Source organism: Oenanthe melanoleuca, chromosome 28 (assembly GCF_029582105.1).
Source record: "Oenanthe melanoleuca isolate GR-GAL-2019-014 chromosome 28, OMel1.0, whole genome shotgun sequence".
Classification (NCBI taxonomy): Eukaryota; Metazoa; Chordata; class Aves; order Passeriformes; family Muscicapidae; genus Oenanthe; species Oenanthe melanoleuca.
In genome coordinates, this window is record NC_079361.1 from 517,584 (window position 1) to 535,703 (window position 18,120).

At 48.3% G+C, this 18,120-nt stretch overlaps 1 protein-coding gene across 2 annotated transcripts in view; it reads right to left on the reverse strand.

Annotated features, from left to right (window-relative positions):
- The window catches only part of MARCHF2 (membrane associated ring-CH-type finger 2), a 32,959-nt gene extending 15,069 nt beyond the window's left edge, over positions 1-17,890 (reverse strand). Inside the window, exons 1-3 of one of the 2 annotated variants that reach the window (XM_056512457.1) lie at positions 17,812-17,890; positions 5,556-5,774; positions 1,917-2,112 (exon numbers count right to left, since the gene is read on the reverse strand). In XM_056512457.1, coding sequence (XP_056368432.1) covers positions 1,917-2,112; positions 5,556-5,731 — 372 coding nt within the window. In that variant the 5' untranslated portion in view covers positions 5,732-5,774; positions 17,812-17,890. Of the gene's footprint in view, positions 1-1,916; positions 2,113-5,555; positions 5,775-14,641; positions 14,726-17,811 lie in introns of those variants that run through there. The other variant, XM_056512458.1, reaches the window with a different exon arrangement.
- Between the last annotated feature and the right edge of the window lie 230 nt (positions 17,891-18,120).

The following is an 18,120-nucleotide window of genomic DNA, read 5'->3' on the forward strand; positions in this document are numbered from 1 at the left end:
TTAAAATTGATTGTCTTGGAATACTCATTTACCCACACTGGAGTACAGACAAGACCTTTCTGTCCCACTCTCCTAGCAAGCTCCTCATGTCAGATGGAGGCACAGAGCTGGTGCCACAGGAAAAACTTACCCAGTACACACTGGCCTTTGAGCTTTTATTTGAGGGTGCAGTTTCCAAGCCTTTGCTTGTTGTGAGGTGCCACAGCATCGTGAAAGCTGACTGAACACACTCCCACGTGTTTGTTTCTGAACAGGAATATTTTACCAGCTCTTAAACTAAAACATATGAGACTTGCACTCTCAACTTGGCCTGCATAAGCTCTAGCAAGCTCACTGCCCCAGGCTGCCTGCACTGTGCTCTCAAAGCCAAGATATAGCCCTTCCAAAACGTTTTAAAGCAGTGTTTTGCAGCCTCTGAAACAACCATTTGAGAGATACTGGCCAAAATGTAAATTTACATGTTTGAGCAGCTAGGAGAGAAGCAGTAAGACCTCAACAGCAGTAATCACTGAGGTAATGCTCATACAAATTACTGTGCTAGATGGTTTGGGTTAGCACTGTAGGGTAAAGCCTCCTCCTGGTCTGGCATTGTCAAATCCATGACAGTCAGTTTTAAGTTTAACAGTCATTAAAACTTAATATCCATTTTGCAAACTGAAGCTTGAATGCCTCCCCAGTTGGTGGACTCTCTTCCACTCCAAGGTTCACTAGGAGAAAATGGGAGTGTGAGAAACAGCTGGGGACTGTGGAAAGGAGGAGGGAACAAATATTGTTTCCAGAGGGAGGTGGAGAGAGAAAAGATGCAATCTCTGGAATTGATGGGAACAGAAAGAGAAATGTGAAAAGCAATTTAGAATTCCAGTTGTGACTCAGTTTTGACCTAACTGATGGGACAAGGGAAAGGAAAGAGTAGACAAGAGCAGTCACCACTACAAATCCAAAATAACCCTGCCTCCACACACACACTCTGCTGGCAGGCAGCAACAAACCTGCGACAGCCAACAGCTAACAGGAGTCTGCTGCTAAGGATCAGCTCCCATACCTCCCACTGTTGATGGCTGCAGGAATGTGGGGCACCCAAAACTGTTAAGTGTAAATTTCCAGCTGCAGAGTGATGCTTCTCTGCAGTTGCAGAGTATGTTGAAGGAACCCTCAAGCCAAGAGCAGCACACTGACACAGGAGAGCTCACTCAACTGCAGACATATTAAACCATCTTCTAAAACAAACCCTTAAGCCTTTTGTATTGTACCTCACCAGTTTACTTATTCCTCTTTTGGGGATGTACACTTGAACCCTGAGGTCACACAATGGCCTGGTCCATGCTGCCTTTTGTTCCCAAAACAAAAAAACCCAACCCACCAGCCAGAGTCTGTGTTGTATGTTCCAGTTCTGGGAGGCTGATGGACTGATCCTCCTATGGTCAATAAATGGAGGAACATAAGGACCAGCTGAGCCCTGTCCTGTTTTCTCCTTCAACTGGGAGAAGCCCAAAGCAGCAGGAAGAAGCAAGACCTAAAGGCTTTGAAGCACACATCAATACTAGTTTGTGAAGACAGATCTTTTAGAAACAGTATCAGCAATCACCACATCTCACTCTTCAGAACAGAACATAACAAGGAAGGCACATGCAGGAGTGCTCAGGCATTAAAGCACAGCCACAAGCACAGTGTTTGCCACTGGCAGGCAGCACATGGGCAGGTCACAGGTAGGAGGTGCCCCAAACACCTCTACTGAGTGTTTGCAGCTACATCACTTGGTCTGACAAGGGACTCTATCTCTCCAAACAGATCTTCTTTGTGAATACAAAGGTACTGCAAGGAGGAGGAGACAGCAAGAACTACAAGAACAGTAGGGCAATCAGTCATTTTCTCTCAAATGATATGGAAATAAAAATGAAGCAGGAAGAAAATGGTACCTCTGTCAAAGGTCTTGGTCTTCTTTCTACAACAAATTCTGTGTGGCAGAGCTCACAGTAACTTGTGTTGGAGGAGGATAACCATTTTTCCAGGCAGCTCTTGTGCACGGTGCCCAGTGTTCCTGTGCAGTCACATGGGGAAAGCAGTCCCTCCCCATTTCCACCTTCATGACAGATTCGACAGATGGGACCATCACTAAAGAGGCAGAACGAGAGACAAACAGAATGAAATCACAGTCAGAGCAGGCAGAACAACACAGCCACAGAGTCTGCTCCCACCAAGCCCCAGAAAGGCACATGAACAGCAGGCAGTGTGGCACAGCATGCCAGGAGCCTGGTCTCAGGGGACCATGGAGCTGCTCAGGACTTTTTAGATAATTTAAAATCTGGAAGACCCATAACAACAAGAGGAGATGGCACATCAGCCTGGCCAGCTCAGCTGGCCCCAGAAGTGACTGCAGCACACATCCTGCAGTCCGCAGCTCTGCTGACAGTAGGCAGGGGCTGAACTCAACACCAAGCCTGAAGCACTCATGCAAATCCAAAAGCCCAAAGCAAAGCCAAATGACTCACAGTAGCCACAACACGCCCCAGCCACCTACAGCCACTCAGGAGGTTGGCAATCAGGTCACATTTACCAGCTCACCCAGCCACTCTCAGCCCACCTTGGCTCTGCAACCTGGGCTCAGCAGGAACTGCACAAGGAACAGCAATATCTCAAGACATAACTGAACTGACCCTGAAAGCTCACCTCCAAGAACACAACATATTTCACAGCAAGCAGGCACCCAGACCAAGATCTCCAGAATACAAACCCTCTGCCCACCACTACACAGTAACTCTCCACACCCTCCCCAGAGCAACAACTGCTCTGCTGCTCTTGGCCTCTCGGTGCCTGCAGAAATGCTTTGGTGCTTCAAGAGCAACACCTCCTTGGCACGAGCTCCAACTACAGAATCATACAGAACCTCACAGAACTGGAGATACCTACCAAAGAAACTAACAAACACATTCAGAGACACTTGCAACCTTCCCTGCGGGAGGCCTGAGCTGCTCATCACAGTCAAATCTGTGCCCAAGATATTCCTCACACCTTCAGCTGGCACCACTGACTGTCAGCAAGCAGTGCTACACCCTTCACTAGACCAGCTTGCTCAAAGCCCCAGCCAACCTGGCCTGGAACACTTACAGGGATGGGGCACCCCGGCTGGCATCCCAGGGCACAGGTTTCTTAGCAGCCCTGTGCCACATATGGCAGGCCCATGATGAGGAAGTTTTGGGCCCCCTGGGAAGCCTCACATGGCTCTATACACCAAAGTTTGCTGTTCTCAGCAGTTTAGTTCATCTCTTCAGCATTCACCAATCACTGAGATAATTTAGGAACAAAATGCTGGACAGCAGAGGCCCAGGCAGGACTGCCTTCCCTGGACCATGGAAACCAGGCCCTCACTAGTATCTCACTTCCCACCTTCCAAACAGCCATTTATTTCACAGTTTTCCTCTTACATGCCAATTTGGGGGTTTGAGAGAGGGTGAAAAAGGAACATCTTTATTTCAAAGACTCTATTGTAGGCCCTCTCCAAGTCCAGGAGAGAGGTATCAGATATCACCTTTCTCTAGATACTGCTGACAGAACAAAAGTCACACTGAACCCATATCACAGTTCATACTGCACTGCTATTCTGACTTCAAGAAACTCCACTTGAATGCAGAAGTTTGTGGGATTGCAACACAACAGTCAGAGCAAGCACTTAGCAATCTTCAAAAGCAGCAGCACCACTTCCATTAGCTTGCACAGAAAGCAAGAGTGAGGCATAGAAGCACAGTTCAAGGAAAAGGAGCATGCTGGGGAAACAGGTTGGTGGGACATGAAGGAAAGAGAAGAGCCAGCAAGGAAGTGCATGTCAGCTTACTAAAGAAGGAGTAAGATCCCTCTTTTTGTGTGCCACAGCAAACCTCTACCACTTTCAATTCAATATTTAGCCAGTTTCATCCCAGTTGGACTTTTATTCATATTTAGGGCTGTGAAGAAAGTTATACCCAATGTATACCATCCCCTTCTCTCTGCCAAACATCACTGGTGAACTGCTGACCCATGTTCTCTCCTCCTTTTTACATGTCTTTTATTGAGGGGACTTCTTCAGCCAAGACAATCCCTGCAAAATGTGCAACAGGAATCTGGGGAGGTGGTGGAAAGTTCATCCTCAGAGATCCTGGAAACTACATCAGACAAGATTCTGAGCAGGCTTACTCTAAAAGGAGGCTGGATCACACATTGTATGGAATTCCCTTCCAATTTGAATTACTGATGATTCTGTAACATTTATTGCCATAAAATGCTATACCAGAACAGCCTGCATACAGAGCCCTAGTGACACAGACAATCCCCTACAGCCTCCAGTGCTCTCATGCATCTGTCATTTCCTAAGAAAAGCATCTGTAAGATATTTCACCCGTTCTCTTCCTGTTTGAGAAGTTTCATATTTCCAGAGCATTACTATAACCTTGGCTACCAAGAAACAATCCAAAATGAAAAAAAATGCTGACAGTGCATGAAAAAAAATTCTTATCAGACTTAATTTTCCTTCCTTCCTTCCTTTCTCCCCCAGGGTGGGGGCATGCTCACACTCCCACATGATACACATCCAGACACAGTTTCCCAGCAGGCTGAAGACACCCTATCAGTAATTCAACATTCCAATGCAGTAATGCTGATCCTGGCTTTGCTGTACTAAGTGCTGGTGACAAGGAAGGCACTGAAATCCACCACCAAAAGAAACAAACTGGTGTCCATGTAGAAACATAAGGAATCTTGTTGGGGTTTTTTAACCTGTTTCCAGGCAGTTTTCCCTGCAATTATTACAAGCCCACAAGTTCTAAAGGGTTAAACAACTTCTGACCTAGACTATCTACTGCCAAAGAACAAGCTCAATTACTTTCAGATTCTTATTGACCTGCTCCAGGTTTGCCAGATGCAGCAATTATGTTTGCCTCTACACTCTTCCAGCTTCCCTGTATCCCTCCTCCAGGTCTGCAATCACTGCTTCCACCTTGCATTAATGTTTGACTAAACTGAAATTTTGACTAAATTGAAAACAGTAACAGCTGTTCAGACAGGATTTCTGAACACAAAATGTGACCACTCTCAGTAGCTGGACTGAACAATGCTGCCAAATGTCCTCTACGCTGGAGCACACTCAAAATGACAAGAAGTCACACCAGGAGGAGTTTGAGCCAGTGAAGCTGCCATGTGTCCCCTCTAGCAAGAGCTGGATGTTGTAGCTCCAGCAACACAAACACACGCCCCTCCCTGCGGCTGAAGATCAACACCACGCCTTCACTCCATGGACGTTCTGGAACAAGGGCTGTGCTCCCCTGCCAGCCCCTCCAGCATCTCCACGAACAGCACACGGCCCCACCTCCAGTGCCGCCCCAGCTGCACCCACCAGAGGCCGGGACAGCGGGAGCCCAGCGCAGGGCACGCGTGGGCGCAGCCGGCTCACGAGCATTCACACCCAGTACCAGTGCCCTGGCAAACTCCTTCACCAAACAAGACTTGGTTGTCCCCCGCAGCCCTGAGCCAGTACGGGCGGGGAAAGCCGGGCCGCAGCTCCGAGCCCGTCCCCGCAGCAGCCTCACCTCTGGGCGCCCAGCGCCTTGATGACGGTGGAGAGCAGGCGGCCGTCCTTGGCGGTGACCTGTGTGATGTACTGCGGGCGGCCCAGCGCCGACTCCTCCACCGCCTTGGCCAGGGCCGCGCTGCCCGGGCAGTCGCACAGGGAGCCGGGCAGGTGGCAGCAGTCGCCCGTCGTCATGGCAGCTCCGAGCCCTCTGTCCCGGGCCCGGCACCCGGGAGACCTGCAGCAACAGCCACAGTCAGAACCCAGAACCGCAGTGCCCGACCCCTCGCTATCCTCCACCCGCTCCCGCTAGCAGCGCCCCGGGGCCCCAACCAACACGCCTTTTGTGACTCTTCTGGCCCCTTTAATAGGCTTTGTCAGGCTGCCTTGCCATAAAATTAAGGCTTCAAGTGTTCTACTTATATAACTTACCATCAGAATTGCAAATTTGCCTTTCCCAGAGAAAATTCTTGGTAATCACCCTCTAACCTGATGAAGCCTTTCAAACTGAATGTGCTGACACACAGATGGGAGAGGCAACCAGAAGCCCCCTTAGGGCCTGTGCTGCTAGAGCCATCCTGAAAACTTACGTTCATACTATCCATAAATACAGCAAAATTTCACCTGAACAGGGCACCTAAACCACTTTATGTGGCTGGGTTCAGGAGGCCCCTCTCAGCTGCCTTCAGGAGCTTTCTGAGCACTTGAAAGACTGTCCAAGCCCAAAATGCTTCCCCATCCCATCTTTGATCTTGTTTCTCTTTATTTCATTAAAGAAATGCACATGCTCCCATATCTATCCCATATCATTCTATATCCCCTGTGGTACACCCAACAGTGAATGTGTGTGTATGAACCTCCCAAAAGCACCAAAAATCCTCCCTGGGAAGGGCAGCATGCCAGCCTGCCTCCTTTCTTCCCCATTCAACTGTTCAGACCTATCATGACTTTTGCAAGAGCCATTGCAAACAGCAAAGCACACCAGCACACTTTCAACATTTACCCAGCAAAGGGAAGATATGGACCAAACAGAAAATGCAAAAAATGGAGAGAAGATGCAGAGAAAACCCCAACACAGCAAACCAGGAGCTGGCTCTGGTGAGCCACATGTGGACAGGAGAGCTCTGCCTTTGAGGTAAGGCAGCAGCTCGCCCAAGCTGCCAGAAACAGCCACATTCCTCCCTGGCAGAGGCATCCCATCCCCAAAATCAGGTATGCTCCACAGATTTAGAAAAATCCTGGTTTTGTCAATTGCCTTTAACCTGGTCCCTGAGAGGCAGCTGTGCAGAAATAAAGAGCTGAGGTTACAGTGAGTCACGCTGAACACAATCCAGCAACACTGCACTGCTGGTAAAACCAAAATCCCTGTGTCTGTAAACAGAACTGCCTTATGTAAGGCACGCACAGTAATCCCTGCGCGCCAGCGCTGCTGGGATCAGAGCTGGAATGCTGCCTCATCCTGGTGGCTGGATTTCAAGATGGAATAAATCCACAAAAGAAGTTCAAATGAAAGCAATGAAAAGAAAAAAAGGGAAGGAATAAAAGGAAATAAAATAACCACAACCCCAAATAAGATATATGAAAACAATTAGGTTTGTTAAGTTTTGGGGAAGTGGGGGGACCTCGATCCTGGAGGTAGGAGCAGGCAAACAAACTCTCACCATCCCATCCAAGGAAAGGCTTTTTTGTTTTGAGATCTCTGAGCACAACAGGAGTCAATCATTCCCCTGAAACTACAGTTCTGTCAGGTACAACTAAGCCAATAATGGTTTGTTCCTGGTTAGAGGCTTGGCCACACTACAGAGGAAAAAACACAAAAAAGCTGGTACAAGAAAATGATCCTTGGAGCCCTGAAAACACTGATTTTGGTAAGCACAAGTGCTTTTTCACATCTTGGAAATTAAGCAACTCACACAACCAAGGGCTTCATCTACCAGGACAGCTTCCTTTGTGCACATGCATTCAAGAGAGAGAACCCTTCACTGGTGTCTCAGAACCAGTGCCAACCTTGGTAGCATCCCCTCACTTTACAGAATAGCTTCTAATTTCTAATAGAAGATTTTCTAATCTCTTTTTTTAAAGCTGCTCTTGATAACTATCTGTAATCCTTCCTTTGTATTTGAGCAGGAATAAGCTTGAGCTTGTGGGCAGATCAAAATGAATATGAATCTTTTAATCAACTTAGAAATTAACCTAATAGACTCAGCCTCTCTCTCCACCTGTGCAAAGAGGTACTTTTCTTAATTCTCTTCCTCAAAAAAAAAAAAAAAAAAAAAAGGCTACAAACTCTCTAACTTCAAGGAGCAAAAAGTAAGATGATAAATACTGTTGGAATTACTTAAGTCAGCTGTTCTTCAAGTTAAGGGATTCTTTAAAATTAACAACCTCTTACTGAAACAAGCATGAGAAGATATATGCTTTTAATAAAAAGGTCAGATCCATTTGTTCGGCCAAAATGTTGTTTATTTTAAAGTCCAGAGGAAAAAGTCCATTCTGCATACTGGAATAAAACTGTCCTCACTGACTGTGTCCTGGGAGTATTTATACTGCACATCTGACAGACACAGGCAGCCCCATGGCCCTGCCCGGGCTGGAAGGGAATGGCCACCCTGCCATTCTTAGGAAACACGTGGGTTTCTGGTACGAGTTATGTGGTGTTTCCTTGTCAGGGTCCAGCCCAGGGTGGAACCTGAAGTCACTGCTTTAACATCTGACTCATGCCATTCAGCAAATACGAAGGAAAAGCAGCAAGTTTTTCATGGTTAGTAAAGAAGTAACTGAAATCCAAAGACAACATCTGCAGTGCACTCAGGTCCCAGTTCCATACCCCGTGGAACATGAACCATGGTGTACAGCCAAGTCAGTCCCTTTCCTGATCCCTGAAGGATCAGCTCATCAACACACAGCCTTCTCTCACAATTACCAACAGCTAATGCAACCCAAACCCAGTGTTCACAGAATCATTCAGGTTGAAATCATCTGGTCCAACTGCTCCCCCAGCACTGCCAAGCCCACCACTAACCCATGTCCCCAACTGCCACATCCACACAGCTTTAAAATCCCTGCAGGGATGATGACTCCACCACTGCCCTGGGCAGCCTGTGCCAGTGCCTGACCACCTGTTCCATAAAGGAATTTTTTCAGCCTAAACCTCCCCATTACAACTTGAGGTTGTTTCCTCTCTTCCTGTCACTTGTTACCTGGGAGAAGTGACTGACCCTCACCTGGCTGAACTCTCCTTTCATGGTGTTTTAGTGAGCAAGAAGGTCCCCCCTCAACCTCCCTTCCTGAACACCCAGCTCCCTCAGCCACTCATCATCAGATCTGTGCTCTAGCCCCTTCCCCAGCTCCATTTATAGCAGAAACATTGAAATCCCAGGGTGAGAAACAAGACCCAAACAGCTGATTTGAACCACACACTTTTTTTTTCCTAAGCACCTGTGTTTTCTGAGCCCATTCCTTGGGGATACATTTTTTGTCCACATTTGTAAAAAATTCTCAGAAACACTAGGTTTATTATCAACATTCCCTCTGCTGCCACAGTCAGACATAAGTAAATAAATGGGAAGTCTCTTCTCAGCAACATTTTGCATCCTCAGCTTCTGAGCAGATCCAGAATATCTAGAATATAAAGGGCTGAGTTTGTAGAAAATTCTCAAACTGAAAAAAGCCAAACCCTGTTTGTGGAAAGCTGTCTCAGAGGAGTGAATTCTGCACTAGAATTCCAAAACTCAAACACGTGCAGCAAAATGAGCCAGTTCCTTGAAGAGCAGCTTGTGCTCTGTCACTGCTCCAAGGCAGAGACTGGGGTGCTGGTGCAGGATCCTGCTCCACAGCTGAAGTGAAACAAGCCTGCAAGATACTACCCCTCATCAGTCCTCACACACTGCAATGATATATGTAATCCAGTTTCTATCATCCAAAGGCAATGAGTGTGCCCAGCAGAAGTAAGCAAGAGTCAAGGAGCTAAAGGGTCCCCCAGCTCTGCTCTCTTGGACTATGAAGATGGACAAAGCAGTTATTTCTTCCAGACAGGGAAACTACAGCAGGCCAGATGAATGCCTGGATCAAAGCCACAAAGGGAAAAACACAGTCAAGATGAGAAAGATAACAGGAAAGGCTTCAGCCAAATGATGGCAGAAACAGAGACTGTCAGGTGCAGGTCGTGGCTCTGCTGTGCTGCTCATGGCCTGTCCTCTAATGAATATCCCAAACAGGCTAAAGCCTTGGAGCAATCCTGCAGCTTTGACAGGATCCAGAGTAAACTGGAACCAGAGCCAGCTGTACCTGCTTTGGGTGCAGTGTGTACACACCAGGCTTCCCTGGGACATCTCCACCAAGAAAAACCCAACACGTGAGGCTGCCAGAGGCCAAGTCCATTCCTCTCACTGAGCAACCTACCTCCCTGATTACTGCACCCCAGCCCTGGCACCTCACCCATGGTGTCACCAGAGATAACCAGGTTGTGTAGCTAACATAGCCCACCCATCTGTAGGCTGGGGACTTTCTGACCCTGCCACATGTGCAGCCTGCTTTCCAAAGCCATTTTAGCCACTTTGGGCACACAGACACCGGAGTTTTGTCATTTCAAATGTCACCAGTGAACTGAAGGTTTTCAGTTGGTACAGGACTTTTCCAATCATCAGTGCTTTGCTTTTCACCACTAAAACTGGACTTCCCAAATCCTGGGCCCTACAACCATTTGAACATCTCTCTCCATCTCGAGAGATGTTTGCTTTCTCGAGAGAATCGCTTGCTGCACACATCTAAGTACCTGCTCCCACCCCATCTCATCCAGCTAATGCACATCTTCCCGTGGCCCAGATTCAATCCCAGGTGTGCAGCACATACTTCCAGCACCAGTTGTGCCTGCTGAGGCATCAGCCTCACTGATGTACCTGTTACTGGCAGAGTACCCCCTCTTCTACATCTGGCCTCTAGACCCTCACACTCAAGTGATCACACACCTAAGACACAGCCACCAGAGATACACATAGATGGGATGTGATGTGTGGCCTGAAGTGCTCCCTGCTGTTAAAAGGTTGTAGAAGAGGATTAATCTAAAGAAAAAATCCAAAACAAAAACAGCAAAGAAAATACCCCAAGAGCTGGTCCAAACTGTGCAGGGCTTTGTTTTCACTTTTGTTTGCTTAAATGTACTTTCTGCTGAGGGTTGAAAACCACAGTATTATTTTGTTCTTTAATAAAAATACATGATTTCATACATCAACTGACTCCCCAAAGTTACCCTGAAGGTTTGCTACGTAACACCTTAAAAGTACCCAAAAAGCCAGCACAGGATCTGCCCACAATTGACCCATCAGCAACTCTTCCCATTGCTCAGGGTCTGGAAAGAAATCTCATTAGTCCTATGCTCAGAAGTCATCTGAACACAACAGCTCTAAAGTCAAGGTGCAAGGAGCCCTGTCCAGTGAGAAGTGACACAGCATTTATGGCATATACCTCAATATTCAAAATAACATCTGATGCCATGCCACAGCTCCTAAAACATTTTAAAATTTGGGAAAGCATTTCACTCTCCAGGAGCTTCCCTATTTCCTGTCCCTCCTGCAACATTTGGTTGGAAGTTGCAGCTAAAGGAGGTGCTGTAAAAACTTCAGCCATGATTTACTCTTCAGAGGATGCCAGTGGAGCAATGTTGTGGATCAGAGCCAGGAGACAGCCCTGACCCTGGGCTCAAAACAAACCCCAAAAAGCCAGGGAAAAAAATAATCAAAGCATAACATTCTGGGAGCTTGTGAACCTTCTGATAAAGCTTCACACCAGGAAACTCCTCCTACATCTTTAACAGCAAAAGCTCTGTAGTGACTCCAGAGGCTCACCTGCCTCAACCCTGGGGCTGAGTTTAAAAACACATGCTCCAAGTTTAACCCTGTAGCAGCCAGGAGGAGGTCAGAAGCTTAGAGGACACAGCCTTTCTGGACTCCTGTGCTTGTCACATTTGTATCTGACCACAGCCAGACTTGGCTGGGCTGCCTCTCCACTATTCCAAAAACACAGCAGCAGTCAATGGTAACTCAAGGCTTCACTTACTGGCTGCTTGCTGGGGACAAACAACTTCTCTATACCAAGAAACTATTCAAACATATTCTAGAAGATCTCTGAAGACTTGATTATTTAGATTATGGCAAATGGGCTTGCAGACACAGATGAAGAGATAATCTTCCACTTCCATTTTTTCCAAGAAGACTACATTGCCAGGATCTGACTTCTGTTCCCCACTGGTAGAAAAATACTGCAGCAAGCTCTGGTGATCAGTAATTGCTGTTTTCCAAAGCCAGCATCCACAGACATCCCTCCTCTTCAAAACTTCAGCATATGGGATCATCCATAGTAGATCAACATGATGTAGTTTCACTTCATCTCCATGTCTTGAAGCAATGTTAAACTATTGGCTGGCAAAGATGAAGCTCCTGTGGCAGAGCTCCTGTAGGGCTTGGAGGGCTCCCAGCAGGTGAGAGCCCTAACTTTTAAACAAGGCCAAAGGCATGGGTCTCACGTGGACACAGCAGGGCTCCCTGGACTTCAGGGTACCTATCATGTTGTTCACCAACTGTTTTTCAAACGAGATTTCTTCATTGCCTAATAAAGTTACTCAATATTCAAAAAGAAGTAAAAGATTCTAGCTTAGATATTGAGAAAAAAATCAGTATAAAAAGAAGAAGCCTAAAGGACAATTTTTTTCTTGCTGTGCTTGGGAACGATTAGGCTGTATGCTACAGCTGGAATGCCAAAATGAACAAAGTTATCTCAGCTCTTTTGAGACTTTCTATCTGCCACAAGCCTGTATGAAAGTTTACTGCACTTTAATTACCAACATCTGGAAAAAATGAATTGCAACACTAGAAGAAAACTCTTTGCAGAGAGTACCTCCAATCAACATTCAGTCACTTTAATAATGACTTTCATAAGGGAACAACCAAAAACCAGCTGGGACATGAGGAACACCTGCTACTCCTCTGAGGATTCAAAAGACATCAGCTTTTAGAGGTGAATAGCAGCACAACTCACTACATAATGCAACTACACAGTCTCTGCACCCACCTCCCTCTGCATTTTCTCACTCTTTCCAGGGAAAGAAAGATGCACTAGAAGGACTTGAAACTGAAACCATGAACCAGGGTGGAAAAAAAATGTTTATCATGCCTACAAAACAATTCTTCCAGAGTGCTACCTATCACTGAGGACAACAGCCAGCCCACCAGACACAAGCACAGCCCTGCAGTGCTGCAGGGACCAGAGCCATGGTGCCTCTCACATCTCTCTGCACCCACATGCTTTACAAAACACCAGCAGCAGACACTTCTGCTTCCCAGCTCTACTGCTCCAGGGAGTTCCTCTTTAAACAAAGGCAGCCTCTGCAGCAAGGTCAAAGCTCAAGTGCTCCCCAACCCTGCACAGTCACTTGCCAGGTAGTTGCAGGTTGTTCAGAACAAATGGATTTTCCAGCTGTGCATAATACCTATGGAAATAGAATTTTAGTGTAGCAGTAACACATGCACCAGGTCAAGACTGCAGTGCCCACACACCATGGAACTGGTCAGTCCCTTGAAGGGCTCGACTTAGGAGGATGCAAAACATTGCATTCTTCCCAGTGTTTTCCTTCTTGGTTTCTAAAGCATTTACACTGCTATACAATAACAACACTGTGCTGGGGGTGAGCTGCAGCTGGAACAAACCCCCAGCAGAGCATGCAGCAGCTGTGCTCCCCCAACTGCTCAGAGCAGCGCGGCCGGCACACAACCACTGCACGAAACCAGGCAGCACACTCAGCTCCCACGAGACATCTGATCTGGAATTTAACTTGACTCTTCATGTTTTTCAACCTAGCTGTATCACAAATCTCTTCAGAACATCCAGCCTTCAAAGAGCTTTCCGGGAAAGGCACCACTTTGGTGCCTGTGACTCACCACTCTGCTCTGGAGGGCTCCAGACACCAACAGAGAGCATCCCCATGCTCAGCCAGAGAGAAGGATTCACTGATCCCAGCCAACTGTACCAGTGTCTCCCTTCTGCCCACTCCTTACTGCTACAGATTCCCTCCTCAATCCTCAAGTGAAACTCCACAATTGGTATCTGTGCTGCAAAACTCTCTTAGTTCAGTATGCAATGTTTTGTTTAGGCTGCATTCCTTGTTCTGGACACAGGCCTTGTCTGATTTGTCTGCAGGGAAGTACAAGAAAAACTGGGAGGAAATAAATTGAAAACAGTCCAGAACTGAAGTTTACTTTTCCCCTCCCACCACTCTCAAATCCAATCCCAAAAAGCTTTCAGCTAAAACAGGACTAAAGCTCTCAAAGCTTCAAACAAAGAAATCACTGTTTAAGCCAAGACTACACAAGCTTGGTGCATTCTCCTTTTTTCAGAAAAGTGCTTTAGAAGGTAAGTTTGATCTGTTTATACTTTTATTTCCTGAGCCAGTACTGCTCCTTGTCCCTTGTTCTCTCTTTAGGAACTGGAGGAGAATGTTTCCTTCAGTTCATCAGTAATTTTGTGACAACTGCTTAAAATCACAACAGCAGTTACAGCACTTCTGTCCTTGAGGTTAACCACACATAATCATCTCAGGTTCTATCAGGAATTCAAAAGTTTAGTTAGAACTGCTACATAAAATCTGGACTAAAACTTACATCTATTTATATGAAATGGGGCAAATGACAGATTCCAAAGAGTAACACTGCTCAAGAGAGGCTTGGGGCAGCAAAGGCATTTGCAAGGCTGATGGGCAGGAAGAGTTGCAGGCTAGTACAGCTCCTGTTGGGCTGCTTCCTTCACTGGAGGATGCACAGGGTTCAGTCCCTGCCTCAGGACTGCCAGCAGTACCTGCTTTCAGGATTTTGTCATTCTGCACTTCACCTTCAGTGCTTAGGGCTCTCACAGGCTGTAACTGCACAGCAGGAGAGGCACATTCCACCCACAGGAAAGGTGCACAAGACCCTAAGACACCCAGTAGTGACTTGCCTGCTTTCACCCAGCAAGAGGAGCACCCAAGAGCTCTCCCAAGCCAGGTGCAGTGGGAAACCCCCTCTCCCAGCTGAGCTGCATGGCTGCAGCAATGAGCTACAGCTGACCTGGTCTACTTACAACAAAGATGGCACAAAGATACAGGTTCCAGGGAACACCTGCTACAGCTGGAGAGAGAACAAGACCAGGACTGGAGAAGCTGAGATCCTGTTGTTTATGTGCATGACATGACTGTGCTGATAAGCCACACCTGATAAGCCTCAGCACAGATTAATGCGTCATTTTTACCACCAGAGACTTGGACACAGACTTCATGGAGAGCACTTGTCTACTCTGGTTTGGTGCTGTGCTCATTTCCTTCACAGAAAAGAGTCCCAAGGCTTAGACTTCCTCGTGGCTTGTGTGCCCAGATGTCATTCACTGAGATATACCCAGAATGCTTCCAAGGGGACAAGTGTCAGACCATTTCTCTGTTGGGGAAAAGGTGGGAGCTAAGAGCAGACAGAAGCATAAATTAACCATAGTAAATTAGAATAGGAGGGAGAAGAGACACACCAGTTCAAACCTCAGTCTGGAGGTTTTTTCCAGTTTGGAAATGGAAACTCTGAAATCTCCAAATATCCAAAGCTGAGTCAAAGTCAAGTGGATAAAAAAATAAACTCATCCTGTAGTTTATAGTTCACAATGCTGGATGCCTCCCTACATTTTCTAAGAAAAGCTTCTGGGTTCATAGTGTGAAAAACCAGGATATTTTAAACAATAGTGAAAAATGTCCCCAAATGCCCATTTTGCTTTGTGCCTCTATCTGCAGAACCACTACAAAGTCATATCCTGAGGACTTGCAACAGTCCCTCAGACTCACAGAGTCTCAGAGTCCATACCCAGCTCAGCTTGCCATGAATGCATTGTGACTTGTTCTTGGTCATGCTGTTTCATGAAAACTCATGCTTACTTCCTCCCAGGGACACATTGTGTCCTACACGAGCTTGATGTGGGCCATCATCAATCACCTAGAAGAGGAAAGGCCCTGTCCCAGAATCCATGAAGGCAAGAGCTCAGTCGGAAGCTGCTCACAGTCAGTACATTGTAGTTCTACTCATTTGCATGGTCCCCTTGGAGTCCAGAACAGGGTGAGCTCACCCTGCAGCTTCTGTGCAATCCACAGCAAAAAAGAGCAAACACATCCAAAACAAGGAACATTAGTTCCAATGCTATTTTCTGTTTCCACTTAGGCAGTGGTGCTGATCAGCTAACCACACACAGACACCCCCAGCTTTATAGCTGGTGTAGAGTGTCCATGAACTACACATTAGGCTCACACTTGGCTGTTCCCTATGCCACCTGCTCTGCTCTTAGCGAAGTTTAGACTTCCCTACTGATGGAGGCTGCCTGCAACGCTCCCCAGTGCATGCACTGGGGGTAGTTAGACCTTCTGTTCTCAACCAGAATTATTAAATTCACTGTCACCATGCAAGTGACAAAGGGATTTTAGAGTCCCAGCTCCCTTCCCTTCGAGCCTGTTTCTGAAGGGTGAGACACCATCACAGCTTCAAACACACCTGAAAAACCAGGGCACTTCCAGCCTTCAAACACTCCCCTGCATAATCCTTTGGAGATGTAGAAAAGTATTCAAACACTTTAGACTTGGAAAGCCAAGACTAACGTCCAGCTGCTCAAGGGATTATACTGCACACGTGTGAGTGGCAGCCAAGCAGGGTTTTATGTCCCCACAAGCAGGGCAACAAAGGGGACCAGCCACAGCCAATGCAGCTGGCTGACCACAGTGACATCACAGGAATTCTCAACAAGAACCTGGAAAAAGGTCAAGAAAGTGCTAGAAACTGCATCAGAAGGGAAAGACACAGAGATAAATGCTTATTGGAAGGAGAGTGAAGCAAATGAATGAGAGTGCCAAGGAAAATGAAGAAGTGGTAATAGAGAGGGTTAAGAGAGGGATAGAAACAATTCCTTAGGGATAAGCAAATGAAGGGCACAGAGTGGGATGAGAATCACATTCCCACTGATGGCTCTTCATCACACACATCAGGGCAGAGACAGAACACTGAATACAAACAAGCAGGATAAAAAGCCAGAGCTGCTTTGGATAATCCCAACACTTCCAGTTCACCATCATCATCACCAACACCCCACTTGCCTGCCTGCAAAACTCAAGCTCTGCACAGCTCCCTCCAAGAGGACAACAGCCTAAATTGTCCTTGGTCCAGCAGCACCATGCAGTGCAGATGTATCACACCTCGCCTTAGTGGCACCACTTCTGAGGGCACTACATGCAAGCAGTGCACACTCCAGAAGCCTGCAAGGCCACGGCATAGAGTTGTGTTTTGTAATCTTGGTCCCCCCACGAGATCTAGAACATGTAACAAAAGCAAGTGTTTGAGACTGCAACAAAAACACCTCCCATCACAATCACCTTCCTGCACAAGCCACAGGCTTGTCCCTTGGATGAATACCACAAACCAGCAGTTTTGGCCTGTCACGGACTCAGCTGGCTCAAGAAATTTGAGTTTAAATTACAGAAAGTTAAGGACTGCCGGTTTATGAAAAGTCTATCACAAACCCTAAGCTTACACCAGAGGAAAGCAGCTGCTGCTCGGACACAGGACTGCAGCAACCTCTTCAGCTGTGCTGTGCCACCGAGCTCATTCTCTTGGGAAATCTCTGCACACAAGGCAGCGTGTCCGTGTGCTCGGGAGGCAAAACAAGCATCAGAACGCTCCCAAACACGTGAAAAAACAGGTACGGCTGCCCACTGGCAAAGAAAACTTTTCCTAATAACTGCTTATACCCGGGGAAGAATAATTAATGAACAAACGCCGCTTCTCAAACCTCCGGCACTTCTGTCCCTGGTGATGTTTGTACGCGACACCCCCGGCGCTGCCGGGGACAGTGCCAACCCAACCCGAGCCCGCCCGGCCGGGAAGGGCCGCGGTCAGGCGCGGGGACCCAGCACAGCGAGCACAGCGCAGCCCGTACCGGCGGCAGCGTCTCGCTCGGGGCCCGCGCGGGCAGCGGAGCCGGCGGCAGTCGCTCCGCGGGCGAGGCCTCGAGACCTGCAGCGCGGCTCCGGCTCCCGAGCACAAGCGGGGCCGCGCACCAGGGACAGCCCTCGGCGGGGACACCGGGAGGGCTGTCAGGGCTCCCGGGCCCACGGCCCGCCCGCCTCGGCCCGGCCCGGCCGGGACGCCGCTCCCGCCGCCGCAGCCCCGCGCCGGAGCGCTGCCCGTGCCGGTGGGCGCGGGGCCGGCCCGGCCGCCCCCCCCGTCCGGTACCTGCGCTCCCGGCGCCCGCGGCCCCTCAGCGCGGCGCGCGCCGCCCCAGCGCCGGCTGCGGCGGCGGCCGGGCCCCGCCCCCAGCGTCCGCCCGCCAATCCCCGCCCGTGCCGCGCTGACGCAGCTTCCGAGCGCCCAATGGACTGCGGGCAACCCTCCAGCGTCGCAACGCGACCCCGCTGGCAACAGCCGGCGGCCAATAGCGCCCCTGCAGGCAAGCCCCGCCCCCGTCCCGCCCCGCCCCCGACGCACCGGGCCCCGCCCTTCCCCTCTTGCTCCGCCCCCCGCCCCAGCCCCGGAAGGGCCCGG